This window comes from Chelonoidis abingdonii, chromosome 2, assembly GCF_003597395.2.
Source record: "Chelonoidis abingdonii isolate Lonesome George chromosome 2, CheloAbing_2.0, whole genome shotgun sequence".
Classification (NCBI taxonomy): domain Eukaryota; kingdom Metazoa; phylum Chordata; order Testudines; family Testudinidae; genus Chelonoidis; species Chelonoidis abingdonii.
In genome coordinates this window covers 176,727,261-176,746,397 of record NC_133770.1, presented here as the reverse complement: position 1 = coordinate 176,746,397, position 19,137 = coordinate 176,727,261, and the positions used below count along the sequence as shown (strand labels likewise).

At 36.2% G+C, this 19,137-nt stretch overlaps 1 protein-coding gene across 1 annotated transcript in view; it reads right to left on the bottom strand.

Annotated features, from left to right (window-relative positions):
- EXOC2 (exocyst complex component 2) overlaps positions 1–19,137 on the bottom strand; it is a 195,337-nt gene that overhangs the window by 138,874 nt on the left and 37,326 nt on the right. The window contains exons 5-6 of the mRNA XM_032798411.2: positions 15,519–15,632; positions 11,437–11,561 (exon numbers count right to left, since the gene is read on the bottom strand). Coding sequence (XP_032654302.1) covers positions 11,437–11,561; positions 15,519–15,632 — 239 coding nt within the window. The remainder of the gene's footprint in view (positions 1–11,436; positions 11,562–15,518; positions 15,633–19,137) is intronic.

The window sequence follows — 19,137 nt, the reverse complement described above, 5'->3', positions numbered from 1 at the left end:
AATTCCTAGTGTCTTGGATCACTTCTAGGTCATCCCCAAAACCTCGTGGACCCAATGACCATGACTCATCGAGTATCACACAAAGGAAAACACCTCTCCCTTGTCTCTCTCTTTCTCTCCAGTTGTACACCTTGTTATCCTGGCCGATCTGTACTTAAATAATCTACTGAATGCAACAACGAGGCATTTCTCCCGCTTCCCTGAGGCATGCTAGATTCACCTCCGTAATAAAAAGAGATTTCCTCCTCGTTCCTTAGCCTACCAGAAATACTCAACAGGTCTTTAAGAACTCTTATTATTAAAAAGAAAGAAAAACACATGAACATGATCTCCTCATCAATGATACAATCAAGCTATTGCTTAAGAAAAATATGAATAACAGCATATTCAAAAGATTCATTAAACATTCAGCAACTACACATATAAAACAAAATAAAACAATTAATAAACTTATTGTTATTTTTCTATACTTTGTACTCAAATGTTGAAATGAATATTACACGCTTGAATAGAAAGATTCTCTCAATAGCTGAACCTCAGACAAAGACATCGACAACCAACATTCGTCCTGAGCTTTGAAAATCGGTTTCCTGATTGTCCATCTGTCATGTTTGGTTCTATTGTTAACCTTAAAAGGTGAAAAACCAGTTAACCCTTACTATCTATTTACGACAGCACTGACAGATTTTACAGCAATCAAAAATAGATACAAATTGTAAATTTTTTAAGTAGTACAGCACTCGACTATATTGCAAGAATGATGCTGCCAAAATCTAATCGGCGAGGTATGAGCATCTCGTCAAAATCTTAAAAAAGTACAAGACTGAGTGGAATAGTACTATAAGCCGACCATCTCAAAAGAAATCAATCTTCTGGTCAGATAGAAGTGAATCATGTTAGTAGTCACATGTCTGAACGTTTCCAAGCAGAACTATATCAGACGATATGCATTTACTCTGGCATGGTGGTTTGATTGCTAGATGTCTGATCTTCAGCAATCTAGTCCTGTTATAATTACTCCTTGTGAGCACCTTGAGACCCTTACCAGTTCCTTGCAAATGCTTTCTCAATTCTTTCAGGTGACACTGTAAACAATAAGCAGGCAGCATTATCTTCTGCAAATGTAAAAAACTTGTTTATCTGAGCGATTGGCTGAACAAGAAGTAGGACTGAGTGGACTTGTAAGCTCTAAAGTTTATTTTTGAATGCAGGGTATTTTTGTACATAATTCTACATTTGTAAGTTCAACTTTCATGATAAAGCGATTGCACTACAGTACTTCTATGAGGTGAATTGAAAAATACTATTTCTTTTGTTTTTTTACAGTGCAAATATTTGTAATAAAAATAAAGTGAGCACTGTACACTTTGTATTGTGTTGTAAATGAAATCAATATATTTGAAAACATAAAAAACATCCAAAAATATTTAAATAAATGGTATCCTATTATTAACAGTGCGATTAATCACAATTAAATTTTTTAATCACTTGACAACCCTAATATAAATATGTTCATTTTTAGCACTTTTTCTCTAGAAACATGAGTTTCTTTTATAGCTGCTTTATAACATCAGATCTCAATTTACATACTATTTCTGAGTCCTACGGATAATTTTCCTTTTTGTATACAAGTCAACAATGTTCATGCTTTCTATTTTCAATATTTTAATTCCTCCCTTCTCCCCCCCCGCCTTGTCAAGAGGTAAAAAATACACAAATATCTCAGTGTGCAGCTCCATCTCTATTACTATGTATATTTGTCATTATTCAAATGCAAAGAATTTCTACTTATTTACTTCATAAATGTAACTAGCAGTAATCTCTATGTGCTAATTAAATGATACATAATACACTTCTCACACTTAAAGAAGTAAAGTTTCATTTTGATAAGCAAGTAACTACTGCAGATATTTCAATTTTTTCCAAAATTTCTGTTTTTCAACCGCCCTCCTCATATGTCTTTTTTCTATGCCTTCAAAACATCTGGAAATTGTATGTCTCTAGACTCAGCCACACAAACCATATGCTTGGTTAGGACCACGGCTTACCATATCTGAGTATCAGCTGAAACACTGTTAGTGCTCTGATAAAAAGTCTGCAGTTACTGGGGCAAGGAGAGACTGAATCTACGCAGTTCAGCCACAGCTGAAGAGTTCAGAGGGAGTTATCTTTGCCAGAAAAACAAGTGATAGTTTAATCTGGCAACTACACTGCAATAGGCTTTCTAGTAATCTAAACTACAATTTGATTAGTTGCTGTTTGTGTTAAAAACAATTTAATATTAGGAAAGAGATGGTTTAAAACTTTGTTACAGCTTTGCAGAACCAGGCAATCTAAATTTGCAAGTCAATCATTAATGTGAACACTATTTTTAATAGCAATTTGTTCAAAAACGATGGGTGAAATTTTCAAAAGCAGCGTAGCATTGCTCTCACTCTGCTCCCACTGAAGTCAACAGAAGTTTTACCATTGGTCTCCAACGGGAGCAGAAGTAGACCAAAACTGAGAGCTTTTGCATAGAAACTTAGTTAATTTTTTTTTTAAGTGTCTGGAACACATCAAACCAAAAAACAAACAACTAAGCAAGACAGACTGATTCAGCAGAACGTAGTTCTGAAGGCCCTGGCCATAGTATCCATTAAGCCTCTGGCATCAAACTACACTAAGGAATAGGAAAAACTAAAATGTAAACACACTTTCCAGAATAAATGGAAACTCAAATGTCCATGGATTTCATGTCAGAAAGATGAAATGATTTGTGTAATTTGGAGAAAACCTGAAAAGCTTTTGATAAGGGCATGCCCCATATGAGAGGTGTAAAGTCTTCAGAATGGAGCCCAGATATATACATGACTGTTCTATTGATCATTTGAAATGTACAGAAGTGTGTCACTTTGTCCTCAAGAAGCTATTACTAGATTGCTCCATAAAATGCTAAAAGATCAATAAAATTAGCAACGTGGTGTACTGTCACAGTGTCACTAAATATTATTTCATTTTCAGAAATAGTGAAATATTTGAAATATTTTGAAACTTGAAGGAAAAACATGGCCTTAATCTTGAATCATATTGTATTAACATCGCCAAACTAACTATTGAAAAATAAGTTGGGCCTCAAAAAGCACGAGATTTTGAAATAATAAATGTTGGATTGTGTTTAAATATCTTTTGTTTTTTGAACTTTTTCATGCTTTTCCCCACAACCACAAAGGCAAGAAAAAAATATTTATTAATGAAAGTAGAGTCTCAAATAGTCACCTGATTCCAGGGGCTGGGGTTTTAAGAAAAAACAACAAACTACTGTGAGACTTACAATACAATTTCAAAACTTGGTAACAATGCATCCATGTAGGAAGAAACTTTATATAAGCAGCCACAAAGTCTCTTAGGAAAGTGTTTCAGAAATGTTATTAAAAACTAGGTTTATTACGCTGCTGAATGAGCCACCGAAAAATCCACAGCTGAGCAATTCTGGTTATGTCGGGTTTTACAAGATAGGAAAAGTTATACTCTCTTTAGTGACCCAGTGATCTTGGACGTCTCATGATATCACATAAGGCATAAAAGCAGCTTTACAAGTTGTGGAGATAAGGACAAGAAGAGTTTGAATCAAAATTGAAATAACGTGAATTTAAACTATGTGGTGGAGACTATGTATGGTTGATAATAATGACATGTAGGTTACAGTTAGATAAGATGGGTTTCTTTTTGTGCACAGCACCAACCACAACCTTCAGCCTTATATTCTAGTCTAATAAAAGATTATCTATAGCTTACACAATTGAAAAATAAAATTTGAAAATGGGATTCAAAATAAACTTTAAGTCATAAAACATGACAGTAACTTCAAACTGTCTCTGGTGAGTTTAAGGTAATTACCAGGTATTTTGGAAGAATCGACCAAGTGTTCAGGGTTGATCATCAGGCCAGAGCTCTGAAGGCTGTCACCAGTTTAGAAGACATTAAGTCAGAGACTGACGCAGATCAAATATGGGTTATTCTTAAGGCACTCAAGACATGCACAGTTTTGGGCACATGTATTTCAGCATGGACTCAACCACCATTCCAACTGAAATCTTTCTTATTTTTAAAGGAGAAATCTCTTGTTTGATACTTTGCAAAAGCTAGAAAGTGCTATGCTGGACTTGCAGCAATGAAAAACAAGTCTGTCCCATATGTCAGGAAGCTTAATTCTAGGATGGTACATTTGACAGAATAAACATTTCTGGGGTTTTAAAGGCAAAGCTACATTAAGTAAATCAGTCAGTCAATCAGACCTATCATCTTGAAACTGCTTTTGAATATATGTATGCCAGATTCACTAGGCTGTAGCAACCACCACTCACATGGTTTTAACCTTTGACTCACCATGATGACCTAACGGTCAAAAAGAATCGGTCCATTGTGGAAATGTAAATGTATATATTGACAACCTGCCATTTTATTAGGTATTGCACAAAGAAGAGGAGGAAAGTGTACAAGATGTTGGTTTTATCTGAAATGACACCTGATTACCATCAAAACTACAACAAATTACAATGAATGTGCATGTTTAATTAAAGGCTTTTAACTATCAGACCACCTTCCTTTCAGGATACACTGCTCTTGGTAGAAATATTATTTTTGTTGTCCTGTAGCACAGCAGTAATAGAGCATGGATAATCTGCAATTGATTTAATAAAATCAAGCCCACCTATCTCCCCTCACTAGAAAGTACTCCAGAACTTGATGTAGATACTAGTGAACGACCCAAGTGTCCTCTTACTCTGTTTGTACACTGCCCAGCCCAATGTGGTCCCAATCTTGGTTGACCTTTAAGTGCTACCATAACAAGAAATAAATAACAACAACAATAAAAGATGGTTTACACTCTTGCCAGGCTATTCTCTACTACCTTGGTGTAGGACCAAGAACAAAATATTCATTTACATAATCCCAAAGAGCACTCAACAGAAGGGGCTACACTAGTGCTATTCTGTATGAACAGATCTACATTTCAAGTCAGATGGACATTGTCCATAATATTATTTGAAGTACTAGGATATGTATTTGGATTTAAAATGCATTATTATACAGTCTCACTTCTGACTCTCAGTCTAATAAGTTTCTGCCCAACCAGTGTGAATTTATATTAAAGTGAGGTTAAAACTTAATATACAAGACCTAGTGCCTGACACACTAAAAGACAAGAGAATAATAATGAGTAACCCGGGACTGTAGACCAAAGCAAAACAAGCAGAATGCAAAGAATGCTACTGACATTAGACAATAACAGCAGCAACAATATTTAATTTACTTCTGAATGAAACCACAGTAAGACAACCAAATTTGAAAGTTTGGGTACCCATGGACAAATAGGCAGAAAATTTCCCCTTCCACCTTCCCAGCCAGTATATGTTTTTAAGCTCTTAATTGTGTAATTCCATCTCAAAATTGGATTGATGAATAAAAACTATTGAAAATGCAGGACTTTAGAACGAATGTGCCATGTCAAACACATCTGTTGCATTACTAGCGTGCTGTGAAAATATGCACAACGTACTTGGAAAGCTTCAGACTGTCCAACAGGAAGGAAGTTTAAATGCCAGGCAAACATCAGTTGTTAGTTTCCCAAGACCCCAGACTGAGTCAGAACTGAATGACTATGTAGTGGTTTCTTTTGTTTTGGAGAAACTGGATTAAGCAGCAGTAATACCACACCATAAGTTTCCTGACACTGGGCCAAATGGTGGGTTGTGGCTGTGTCCATTCCAAATGAAGGTTGGGGAGAGCAAAGGAAGGCATGATGTGGTCTGCAAACACGCCTTTGCACTCACCTGAGATTGGAATCATTCTGCTCTGGGCCTGTCACTAGGTGCAAGTTAAAGTAGCCTAAATGCTGCTCTAACTTGTTCAGCAACCAAGGATCCATTATGGACAACAGGGTTCACCAGGGCATAGAGATGCTCTGGCCACACCCACTTTCCCTTGGCCACACCCTGATTTAGCCATGGGAGAAGGGGAAATTATGCCACCCAAGGATCCCTCTACTCTAGTGGGTTCTTCCGAGAGCTAATTAAATAAGTTTTTCAGCAGAATTGCACTAGATGAGCTGTACAAAGCTGCCCTACTCACTGTCGTAATCTCAAACTATAACTTATTTTAGAATTTTTCAACATATCCAAAAGGCAGGAAGAAAGATAACTGGTAATGTGACTGTCACACACTTGAAAATTCAGGTAATTTAGTAAATGCAAATGTGTATTTCTCTACGATGAAAGGAACAGTAGCTCTGTTTGGAATTCTACTTTCTAGGTTACCATAAATATTATGGGAGATAAACCAGCTACATAACTGATCCCGACAAATGGGTCAAGTCGAGGTGAGCCTAGTTCCCCTCAGCTCGGTTTACAGCCTTCTTTCACTGACAAAGCAAACTTCCTGTTAAACATCTCCTCTATAGCAAAGTTACTGTCAAACTGTCAGCGAAGTTAATGGACAAAGAGACATGGGAATCTGATAAGGCAAACTTATTTTCCAAGAAATTAAACCAAATAACAATATGTCCAGCCTACTTGACCTCTTATTTTCTTAGTAAACACTTTCCAAATTGCACCATGCAATGAGCATCTTTTGGTCCAACTCTTTTTTATGTTTTTCACTTATTTTTTGTAAAGATACATTAAAATTGATGTAAAAATGTCATTAGTTTTGACAGTCTACTTAATAAATCTGGGTCCAATCTTTCAAGCCCTTACTAACAGGAACAGTCATACACAAATCTGTGAGTAACTGTAGGCAACATTTGGCCCTTTATCTTAAAAAAATTGTTTAAAATATAAGCTTAAAAATGTACAAACATATTTGTTCTTCCACTTTACAGTTAAAATAAAATACAAAACACCGGGGGTCAGGTGATATAGCATTCTATTTCTCAATAAATTTTTACTATGAAATGTGGTGATTTCTTAATACTGTAGATTTCACAACAAATTAGAGAGTTCAAGAAAACGAAGCAAAAATGACTATTGATTAGGAAAGACCAATTTAAGAGGAAAGATTAAAAAGAACGAGAATTAGGTTGCTTTGTTAAACAGAAAAAAGGTGGACATAGTAATAGTTCACAACTAATTGAGAGGAGTAAACAAAGTCTGGAAGAAAATTGTTTGGGGATAATATAAGAGTATTAGGATAAAACTGATAGGGAAAATGTAGGCTATCATGGAATGCCTCCTGTGGGGAGGCTATTCCACAATGTAATGGATTTCCCGTCAGGAAGTGGAGGAAATTCAATAAACACAGGACATTTAGACTGTATTGGCAGGAGAGATGGACTAGATGTGATCTAATATGTATTTTCTCTCTCTAGTTCATGTGATACTTTGACAGCTGTATAGTTTAACAGCTATTTAGTGAAGTAGTTTGCAGAATCAAGCTTATATTCTTTATTAAGGATTATGTTGAAGCCACATTCAGCTTTAAAATATCAGCTGTTTCTGGTGTAACACAGTTTAAAAATAAAAAGGTGTGTCTAGAATTTAAAGGAGGAAAAATATTACATGGAAATTCCACTGTACTTGCATGCGAAGACATCACCACCAGTATAACTCCCTATGCAAATTAATACTGTATAATCTACAGCATCAACAAATAATAATAAACTCCTACATTTAAGTGCAATGGGGCTCTGTAACTGAATATAAACAACGCTGATGAATAGATTGGGTTGAAATGTTCCATGCCAGGTCTCTGACTCAGGCTGAATGTTTTTGGAAACTTTCAGCAAAAATTTTCAGCCATTTCTGAGAATGAGGCTAGAGAAAAAAAAATTGTTTTGCCCATGTTAAAAAATTCTGGTAACCGTCTCTTCGAGAAACTCAAGTGCCCCCATGCTTTGATATAGGAACTTGAAATTTGGTCAAAGGGTAGCTTGTCACAGATGTGCCTTTTGCCATCCCTGTTAAATCCATCCATAATTGGGTCAAGTTATATGTCACTGAAAATTTTGCAATTTGCACATGCTCATAAATACATGATAGAATTTAATAGCTAAAATTTCCATTCTTGGCATGCTCCTGCTCAGGCCAGCAGGGGGCTGAGCAGGATTATCCCTGCAATTGCAACTCTGCGATGCTGCAGGCTGTTTTGGATTCTGGTCAGGAAATGGAACTGAAACCAGGAGACTCTCTCTCCTGAACTCTGAATGCTCTCCTCTACTGATGCCAAGGTGGTGTACTGGGAGCTGCCTGGTTTGAATGCAGGGAGACAAGAGACAAACCTGCCAGGAGTAGAGTGGGACAAGGAGTGCGATAAGGAGAGAGGAGACTGGAACTGGAAGCTGATCGGGGTGGGAGAGTAAGACTGGGTATTAGGATGGGGGTAGACTGGTACTGACTGGACAATGAAACTGGGACCCAGACTGGAGGAAGCAGAAAGATGGAGGCAAAACAGATCTGATGAGAAACCAGGGGGAAGAACTGGGAGTGGCTGGGGTAAGAACTGGGAGTGGCTGCATAAAGAGACTAGGTCAAGGAACAGCAGCAGAACAGTGACAGACTGGATGAGTAGCCAATGGGGACGGGAAACATGGGGAAGGAGGGTAACTGAACACTACGGAAAGGGAACAGACTATAACTAATGCCGGATGGAATTTTTCAGCCAAATCTTTTAATGAAAAATGCAGATTTGGTGTCACTAACAGTCTGCAGACTTGTGTCAGTTTTACCATATTGTTTAGACTGGGGATGGGGTGGGGACTAAAAACATTTGAAAAAATAGTTTTGACATTTTTTAAACAAAATGTTCTGGTTTTTTTGCTTCTAAACAACTTTGTTTCAAAATTTCATTTTTTAAAAAAAATCAAACATTTACATACAGTCAAAATCAAAATGAAACTATTTTGTCAAAAGGAAATGTTTTTTTCTGCCCTAAAGTGAAATTTATTTTCGATTGTTCAAAAATGCCTGTAAATCAAAAACTAGTTATTCCCATAGCTCTAATTGTGTCCACCCCAAGAACTAGTTTTAGAAATCAAATGCAAAACTCCCTCCAATTCTAATGCTACAGGTCTGAATGCAAGGAGGAGATTCAAAGCCTTAAAGATGCTAATTTTCAACAGTATCAGCATCAGGGTCATTCTTCTCTCAAAGATTTTTTTTTTTTTATTCACTGTTTACACTGGCACAAACTACACGTCTGTTTCCTTTTGAATGCTCATTAGGGGTCTCTGGGAGGAAGACTCAAATCATATCACTGATCATAGGCACAAAGTGACACCAAAGTCTACAGTACTCTTCTATTTTCAATTCATAGTGCTTATAATACAAAAGCAGGTGCACTAAGACTTTTTTTTTAGATGGGGGGATATTCCCCTAAAATGAACAGAAATGAAAGCACAGAATTAGTTCAGCTAAAACACTATGAATGAGGCTACTGGAAAACTAGCTGAAAACTAGCTGAAAAATGCAGAAAGGAATTATGCTAGCAACCACACCTCTACCCCGACATAACGCGACTTGATATAACACGAATTCGGATATAATAGGGTAAAGCAGCACTCCGGGGAGGGGGGGGCTGCGCGCTCCGGCAGATCAAAGCAAATTCAATATAACGCGGTTTCACCTACAACGTGGTAAGATTTTTTGGCTCCCGAGGACAGCATTATAACGGGGTAGAGGTGTACTTTTGTATTCAAGCAGACACTTTTTTAAATGAAATAAATGGTGCTTTGCAATTTTCCTTTTGTTAGGTTAATATTTTTAAAATTAACTTGTAGTTTGGCTGGCTCTCTGGCCTCAATCTCTTATGAGGCTGGTTTTACAGAGCATAGATTCACAAGGAAGGGACAAGAGAAACAACTGCAGATGAGTTTTTTGGTCTTACTGAAAAGACACACACTTTATGATAATGCATTGACTATTCTGCTAATCACTCAGCCTTCATAAATCAGAGAAAAGAGAATTCCCAAAATAATCTTCCAAGAGGTCACATGCACAGTTACCACATATCCACCAGGGCTACTTTTTTCTGGTTGTTGTTGGAAAAGTGTGTCATGAACTGTAATGGAGTATATGTTGATATTCTATTACCTCTACAGCAAAAAGAATTTGGGGGTATTCATAGGGATTTAAAGTCAAATTTTCATATTAACTCATAGATTTAGGATTATCTACAAATTAGAATTTCAGATTTGCCCAGGTGATTTCGGATTACTGAAGGGAAAAAAAAAATCATCATCTATCAGCATTTTTCATGTAAGAAAATGTCTGTTACAGATGTTGGAAGTAACAAGCCCTCTAGAAATGACATTTCCGCATATTCTTTCCTATTCCACTTTTGTCTGCAACTATTAAACATCTATGGCAGTTACTAGATCTATAAACACAGTAACAGACTATAAATGTTCCCCAAGCACAGTGTTACGTTTCTGTGATGCACTTCCTAAAGAGAACGAGACCCCTCCTCACCTCTAAAAGCTATTGAAAGCTTTAACCGTGGTCATTAGAACCACGGCAAAAGTAACTAGAACCTGACCAGCAGTACTAGGATCCTTTAAAATGATAGTAGTCACCATATTTGGGAGGAGGGATATCTCAGTGGTTTGAGCATTGGCCTGCTAAACCCAGGGTTGCGTGTTCAATCCTTGAGGGGGGCCATTTAGAGATCTGGGGCAAAAATCTGTCTGGGGATTGGTCCTGCTTTGACCAGGGGGTTGGACTAGATGACCTCCTGACGTCCCCTCCAACCCCGATATTCTATGATTCTACTCTACTTTTCTCTACTTAGTTACATCACTCAAACCTGCCACCAAAAGATTTTGTCTCATCAAAATTTCTCGTCTCTTAATAAAATAGCCTTAGGCCAAGATTTTCTAATGAACAGTGATTTGGGAGTGCTCAGATCTGCATGCTCATCTTGCAACACCTTAAAGGGCCCTTACTTTTCAGTGGGTGGATGGGCTCAACAAAAATAACGCCTCTATATCAAATTGGTCACCCCATATTTGAGAGACTAGAGTTCTTTTTGAAATTCTTGGCCTGATTTCTCAAGTCAGAACTTACTGTACACTGGTAACCATTTCAATCTAAATTCAGGATGAGATCACAGCACCAAGACTATTTTCCTAAAGTCTGAAATTTATCTTCTGTCTGTCAGCTCTGGTTTAGTATGTTTTCTTGCTCTTCTGGATTTCATTAGATTATTTCATACTATGGATTATGCAATCTCCCTGGAATATCTTTGTTACCTAGCAGGTTTTTTGGTGCCCATCTTTCACTGATTAGAACATCTAGCTGGCCAATCCTATCTTGCAACCTTGATCATTTGGAATTTTAGGTTAGTCATAATCTATTTTCCTACTTCACACTTTTTTACTCTGAAATGAGTAAATTAAAATAGATTTTCTATATGAATATTTGATTTTTCTTTTATATTGCTGATGATCATTAATCAATTTACCTGACAGGGCATCTTGTGCTTCAAAAAAAGTGCTGAGACCTCCTTTCACATATGCTAGACTCCCCTCATTTTTCTTGTTTGCCTGCTTCTTCAGATTCATGACTGCCATTTTGAGCTGATCAAAACTGAAATTAAGCAAAGAAGAAACATTGTCATTGGTACAATGAAAAGGGATTGATACAATAAGAGCAATGTATTAAAATTTAGCACATAGGACATGGTAATTTACAGTATTTTATCATATCATAGAGTATTAGACAAGAGAGAGATTTATTAGGTTATCTAATACATATTCCTGCCAACGAAGAATTGTTCTTCATGTTACATTTCTAGAGTTCTGAACAATCTAGTTTTCCCAAACGAGGGGCTTCCATCACTTCTCTTGGAAGAGATTTTCCATTGAGTATGTTTCGTAGTCAGGAAGTCTTGCCTGATACTGGTCCTAAGTTTTCCCTTTCTAAATTTCACCCTATTGCTACTGCATTTACCTCTTTTCTTCTGTGTACACTTAGCCAAACAATGTACATTCACCTCTTTAAACTTAACCCCATTCACTTTTTGTTTTTAATTTCCAAAGTCCTTCAAAATTTACCAACATCTTCTTGATAATGAGGTTCCAAACTAAATGCAATTTTGCATCAAAGCCTTCGAGAAAAACACATTCCTGCTCCACTCCTTTATGCTTTTGCACATGCAGCCTACTGGGTTTTTTTGCTACTATACTGCGCTGCAAATTCATGACTAACTAGCTGTCCAGTGTCACTCCTACAGTAGCTATATTTCCATATTACTGCTCCCCAGTACTCCCAGATCTGTTATCCATTTTTGCTTTAGTCAAATATTTAAATTGGAAATTTAGTTTCAACTAGCTTTGATTATTTTCAAAGTAATAATATCTGTAATTCATGATTAACCACTACACATATACTATTTGTTTCTTGTATTCAGGGACGTTATGTTACTTAATCAGCCACCATTAGTAAGCATGGAAATACCAATTATAATTAGAAAAAAGTGTGATTTTTCAAAGATATTTCAATTTTTTTTTAAACAATGATTGCTCAAGAAGACAGTGAAGGATGGAAATTAAAAAAGCCACCAATGCAGATACACCTAACACAATAGCACCAAAAACTCTGTCAGTTTAAAAGCGTTAGTAAAACATTTGTTGAAAGAACAAACTAAAAACTAATTTGAGCTCAGTCAGTCAGAAAGTGATCCCCACCTGCTGTGAGACAGGAAAGCACGGGTGCACTGTGCAAAGGCATTTCCCTTTATACAGGGATGATGTCACAATGTTTTGCTTTATTTCCCATTTCCATTTGCTGGTCGGAAATTATATTACTCACTGTCTGAAATGGCCTATTTGGGTATACAATCAGAACTTCTTACTAGCAGCATTTTCAGAGCGCTGGGCTCCATAAAATCAGTTCTGCTCTCTTTTAACTAATGTTTCCCTGTTATCTGATAAAATTAATATGAAGGCTGAAGAGTTTGTTTATACTTGTTATGTTGTTCTGTCAGGAAAATAATTTTAGGATGAAAAAAATCTGAATTTCCTTCAAGGAAAAAACATACATAAGCTAATCAAAACATCAAAGTTCCACACATTCAGAGTTCCTGCTACCTGGGGTTAAATAAAGGATAGGGACATTAAGGATATGCTGTGCTCTTCTGAAAAAAACAACATAACAGCACAAATAAGGTACGTGGGGGGCAAAATAATGCCACCTAGTAGTTATACAGTGCTTTTCATCAATAAATTTTAAAGCATTTTACAAAATGGGATGAGTATTCTCTCCACTTTAGAGCTGAAGAAACTGAGGTACAGAGAGGACAAGGCTAAAATTTTGAAAAACCTTAAATGACAAAGCAACTTACACCCCAATGACTTTCAGCGGGACTTAAACATCACTTTGGCTTTTTTGAAAATTTTACCCTAACTAGCTTGCCCAAGGTTACACAATACAGAAGTAGCAAATCAGGAGTACCAAATCCCAACCTTGTGCACCATCGTTTCTGTGTCGATGAAAGCCTACTCAATGGAATCTTGTTACATTTTTCTTCCAGTATTAACTCAAGGCATGGATCTGTCCTTGATTATGTCTATTCTTCTTAATTAACTCTTAAGTCTTCTAGTTCTCATTTATGTACTTGTTCTATCAAAAACACTGCCTAACTTCCTAGTACTTAATATCTGAAGCTCTGATGTTCTGCTCCACCTGGGTAATGTCTTCTTTGTCCCATGTTTCTGAAATTTCTAGCCTTGGAAAAATAGTTAAAGATCCAGCAGACTCAGAATTATCCTTAATCTGTAACTTTGTCTATTAATCTATAATCACCTCTGAAACATCAAGTCTACTTTGCTGTAACTAGTCTGAAAGAATATTTGCATCTTTGCCATTTTAAATTTTCAGTTTTCCTTCACTTTGCCCTACCCTTGTTCCTGGTTTATACATACGAAGAGTTGGTTCAGCAAACATGCAAATAAAGTGCTTTCTATTTAAAAATAAATCAGTACAAAATAAAGGTGCACTCTGCCCCCATTCCATTGGCTTGAACAGAAATATCTACGAATTATGGCTTCAGTCCAGAGCAGTGGAGCCAATGCAAAAAACAGCTTAATGGGATAAGCAAATAAAGAAAGCTATACAACAATAACTTGTAGTTCACAAGAACGGTTTTGTAGAAAGTTATTACAAATTATTTTCCAAAGACAGATTCCATGCCTTGAGTTAATATGGGCAGAAAAATGTAACAACATGCCATTTTAATACGAGGCTTCACACATGAATGCATCACGAGGCACTGATTCAACACAACAATGTGAAACAGTTAAGAAAGTAAGTCTATGTCAAGCTATGTTGTTGTCTATGTAGTTATTTATGTTTTCAACTCATGGACACAATTTCAGTATTTTATTCATCGACATACTGTTTTACTGGAGAGTTGATTGTGGATTTATTCTGTTGCTTACATTCCAGCTAAATCCTGGTAAACCAAAAGATAGATTCCTGGTCCTGTTAACAGTTCCTGAATGATAACCACAAAGACCTATTTTAGGGCTCAAGTCTGCAATCTTTACAATGAGTGGATCCACTGAGTTACTATTCACTGTAAGTAAAGATGCCAGAATCAGGCTCAGAGAGCTTAGACAACTAATGAAAAGTCATTTTAGTAATTTTTCCTCCCTCTATTTTTATTTCAAATACACTCTTCTTCTTACACATGTATTGGAACATACTGTTCCCTTTCTATTGGAGCAGCTCTTTTGTCTTACAATTAGAGATCTTTCAGTCATAGTTTTGATGCAGGAGTAAATGAAAAGTATTCTATGTCCATCTAAACAACTGTGCGCTTTTCATTTAAAGTGGTCATAGCCTTCTTGGGTCCTGGTAAACTGAACACGTTCTACCACTCAAATGCAAGAGAAAATTACTACACCAAATGAAGTCTTAATTTCAATACCTGGTTTCAAGCTAACATCATTACAAGAATATTAAAATTCACATTTTTTAAACAGTGCTCCATCCTCCATTAAAGCTACTGTAACACAATTCTGCAATTTTTGACATGTTCAGTTGCTTATGCAAAAGTGTATGTACATTATGTATCCATGTAACTACCACAATCCCATGCCTGACCAAAATTCTATTGAAATCAGGAAAAATTTTCCACTCATTTCAATGGGCTTTGAATTAGGCAGTTATGAGAGCAAGTTCTGTGTACACAATTCTGAAGGTTTGCACACAAGCAAAAGCTAGTAGTTGTTCTTCCTAAGCATTATGATGGAGTCACTGGCAAAAATTTCCAAAACTTCACCCCATGAATCTCACAGGAGGGTCCTACCTTTTTCTATTACCTACCGCATTTCATATGCCTGCTGATTAAAAGCCCTACTGTTTTGTACTATGTGTTTGTACATTGCCTATCACAATGGGGCCCAAATCGGACTAGGGACTCTGGACATTACTGTAGTACAAACAACATTTCTTCCACTACTACCACCATTGATATCTATGACATTCATAACAATATGAATACTGTCAGACGTTTTAAAAACATTGTTACTGTCCACAAACCTTGTTGTTGAATGGTTCTCTATCAAATACCATGCAGCAGAGAAGTTTTCACTAGTGAAATCGGCACTCATCCCAGGAAACAGTGCCTCCAAATCCTTCTGGGGAAATCTGCCTCTGGAAAAGGCAAATAATTTATAAAGTAAAGTGTTTACTGCCAAAAGATTATAAGAAAAATTACCACATAAAACAACAGCCCATGTTCCATTCTTCAAATCATGACACTAAGTAGTAACAGAATAAAAACACAGAACTGTAACAACCTAACAAAATAAATCTGGTACTAATGGTTCGAGGGTAAACTCAACACATCTAGGAAAGAGGCAATTGAAATTAAAATGGTAAATTATTTTTGGATTTTACTAATGTACATGGGAGTAGTAGATTAAAATGGTGCTACACACAATAGTTGCAATTCTAACAATAAATAATATCACCATGAACATTCTTTACAATGAAGGCTGTTACTTCCTTTTTTAACTTTAAAATGTCTGAATACAATAATTTGTATTTAGAAATCTATGTACATTTGTTGATGCAAATATTTTTTTCTCTTTCTTGAAAAAGAATGCATACATGAATTTATATGGCATTTAAAATATTTATGTTTAGTAAAAGGATTACTCAAATTAAATGAAGACTGTGTGCTATAAAGGCAAGCAGAAATTTCCATCTTATTTCAAACTCTCTCATAATGCAATAAAACATACCGAATGAATACTTATCAACTAACCTCGAGAAATGTGAGAGCAAAGCTCACCTTCTGCTGTAAGCCTTTTAAGCCCTTTATTTTTTTCAATATCAGTATTTAGATAATACAGTGACGGGTGGTCCCTAAGGTCCTGATCTAACTCCGATTTAAATCTATGGCAATGTCTCTCTCTCACGCCTTGTGTTTGTCCAGTAAGTATAAACACACAGTGTAGATACATATACATGAATGAGTATATACTGAAGATATTCAATCTCACATGTTACTTCAAGTAGAAATATAAAGTAGAAAAAAAACCTTTTTAAACTCATTTTAAAATAAATTAAGACTTTTGCTTATACCCACAAAAGTATGGAAAATTCATACGTAATGTTAAAACATTCAATGGGTAATAAGCACCATGAGACTAAACTGTGTAGCATTTAAAATGCTGGAAGTTGTGAAATTACACTTATCTTTTTAACTCCAGAAAGTGAATTTCTAGACTTGAAGTTTGCACCAGAATCTAACGTACTTTCAATGTGGCTAGTGGACAGATTTCCCTTTGTATATGTAAAATAATGTCTTTTGAATTTCATAAAAATCTTTCCATTTCATCGACCATCCACATTTCTTAGAAGTGCTCCATTTACTTGATCTTATCTATATGCAAAACATTTCAATTCATTTATTTTCATTTACAAAACAGGGCCAGACTTTGTGTCACAAGTTTCAGCTTAAAGGGAACACAGACTCACAAAGTGATGAACCAATGGGAAAAAAGTTTCAATATATCTGATTGGTAGTATAAAAATAATCTGAAATTCATGGGTGTGTTGTCTCATGAACAATTTATTTATTTTTTAAAAACACAGAATGTAGAAGGTTAGAAAGAAACATCCCTTAGATTCAGATCATTTCATTTGAGGGGCTTTTTATTTGTTTAGTTTTTAGGAAGGAGGTTAATCTTCCTTTGAAGCATCTGGGACTGGCCACTGTTAAATATAGTATATTGTCCTAGAAAGACTGCAGACCTGATACTACGATTCCCACATTCGCATGAAAAATTGTGAACACTGAGTATCTTTCAAGTTAGCTTAATCTATTAAGAGGTGAATCCTGGACTCTATGTTAAACCAAGTAAAGGAGATTGGTGCAGAGGGATGGAATAACTCTCTGTAGGCAGCCAATGAAACAGTAGTAAAATGGCTCCACAACAGCATTAGGGCTACAGTAGCCAAGTAACTATTGCAACTCACCTCCTTCCCCCTGCTCAGTGCATATTTACATCATTTATTCTAAAATCAAATAACTTTAAAATCAAACCCATTTTTCTCCCATTCATAAAAGACATGTTCACAATCCGTCAAAAATTCCCAAATCAAAAAAAAATCACCTGAGACATTCACCACTCCCAGTTCTCTACTCACAGCTGCATCCATCAAAAACTAATTCAAACTCTGCCAAAAAAAATCAAAAACTGTTGTCCAAAAATGAAGTAATAAATGCAGACACAGAACCTGAAATAAAATCCTCTCTGAGGCATATGACCTAGACAAACGGCTCTTGGACTGTGCAACATACTCTGCAACACACACTACAAACAAAAAACAAACTTGCAGGACCTTGCACTTAAAACTAAACTGGCAAGACCAAAAGAAAAATGAAGAAGACGCTGAATATACAGCAGGCTGTTGGAGAAGATATTTAATATGTATCAACATCCATTTCACTGGAAAAGAAAATTACCATGAGAAAGGTATTTTAAAAACAAACTATTGGTAAACATATTTCAAAGAGGCAAGGAGGACTATAAAATCTGCTTCCAGGATGAACTGTTCTAACACATTTATTTAAAAAATATGCTGAAAAGCAAAATGCAGATTAAAATGAACTTGTGACTCCAAGATAGGTATTTTTAAAAGAGTTGAGAATTGCAAAGAAACAAAGTTATCTTTGCTCCACCACATTTTACATCCTGAGAATTATTAGCACCAGGAGTTGCAAAAGACACCACTCTTTTGACCCAGAAAATTTTTGCCAGTGGCACTCTCTACTGAATTAAAACAACTAGGATTGTCTAAGTTATTTGTTATTATTTAAGTAGTGTGAGGGAAAGAGACAACATGAGGAGTGGAAAGAAGGGGAGGAAATGTGTGAGAAGTAGAGACTGCATACAACATGGTCCAAATTAGTTTTCTCTAACTTCGGTGAAAGAATTATGTGGAATACAAAAATCCATGTGCGCATGCACTGAAAATCATTACAGTACTGATATGGGAAATGCTGATGATCAGGTGTACTTGACAGTAGCTCAGGGTATGTCTACACTACCCGCTGGCGGGTAGCGATCTATCTATCAAGGATCGAGTTATCGCATGTAGTGTAGACGCGATAAGTCAATCCCCGATCGCTCTCCCGTCAACTGCTGAACTCTGGCTCAGCGAGAGGAGGAAGCAAAGTCGACAGGAGAGCGGCAGCCATTGATCCTGCGCAGCAAGGATGTGAAGTAAGTGATTCTAAGTCAATCTAAGAGACGCTGACTTCAGCTACACTATTCTCATAGCTGAAGTTGCATATCTTAGATCGACATCCCCCCATGTAGACCAGGCCTTAGTGTTATAAGTCTTCAAATGGGAAGGACACATCAGAATAAGAATTTTTACAGTGGGATTATCACTGAGTGCCTATTAACCAACAAAATGTATAGGATCACTATAATACAATACAGCGCTCACAAAATACATAAATGTACAGCCCTTGTGGTCAAACAATAAATAATCTAGCTAAAGATTCTTTTCCCTGGCCATTGAAAGATGAGTCAAACTAGACATTCAAGTACTTTATTATCTCTTAATGCATGCATTTAACAACACATAGGAAAAACAGGATTTATTCATGTGCATCAAAGTAGATGCACAGCTTCTGAGA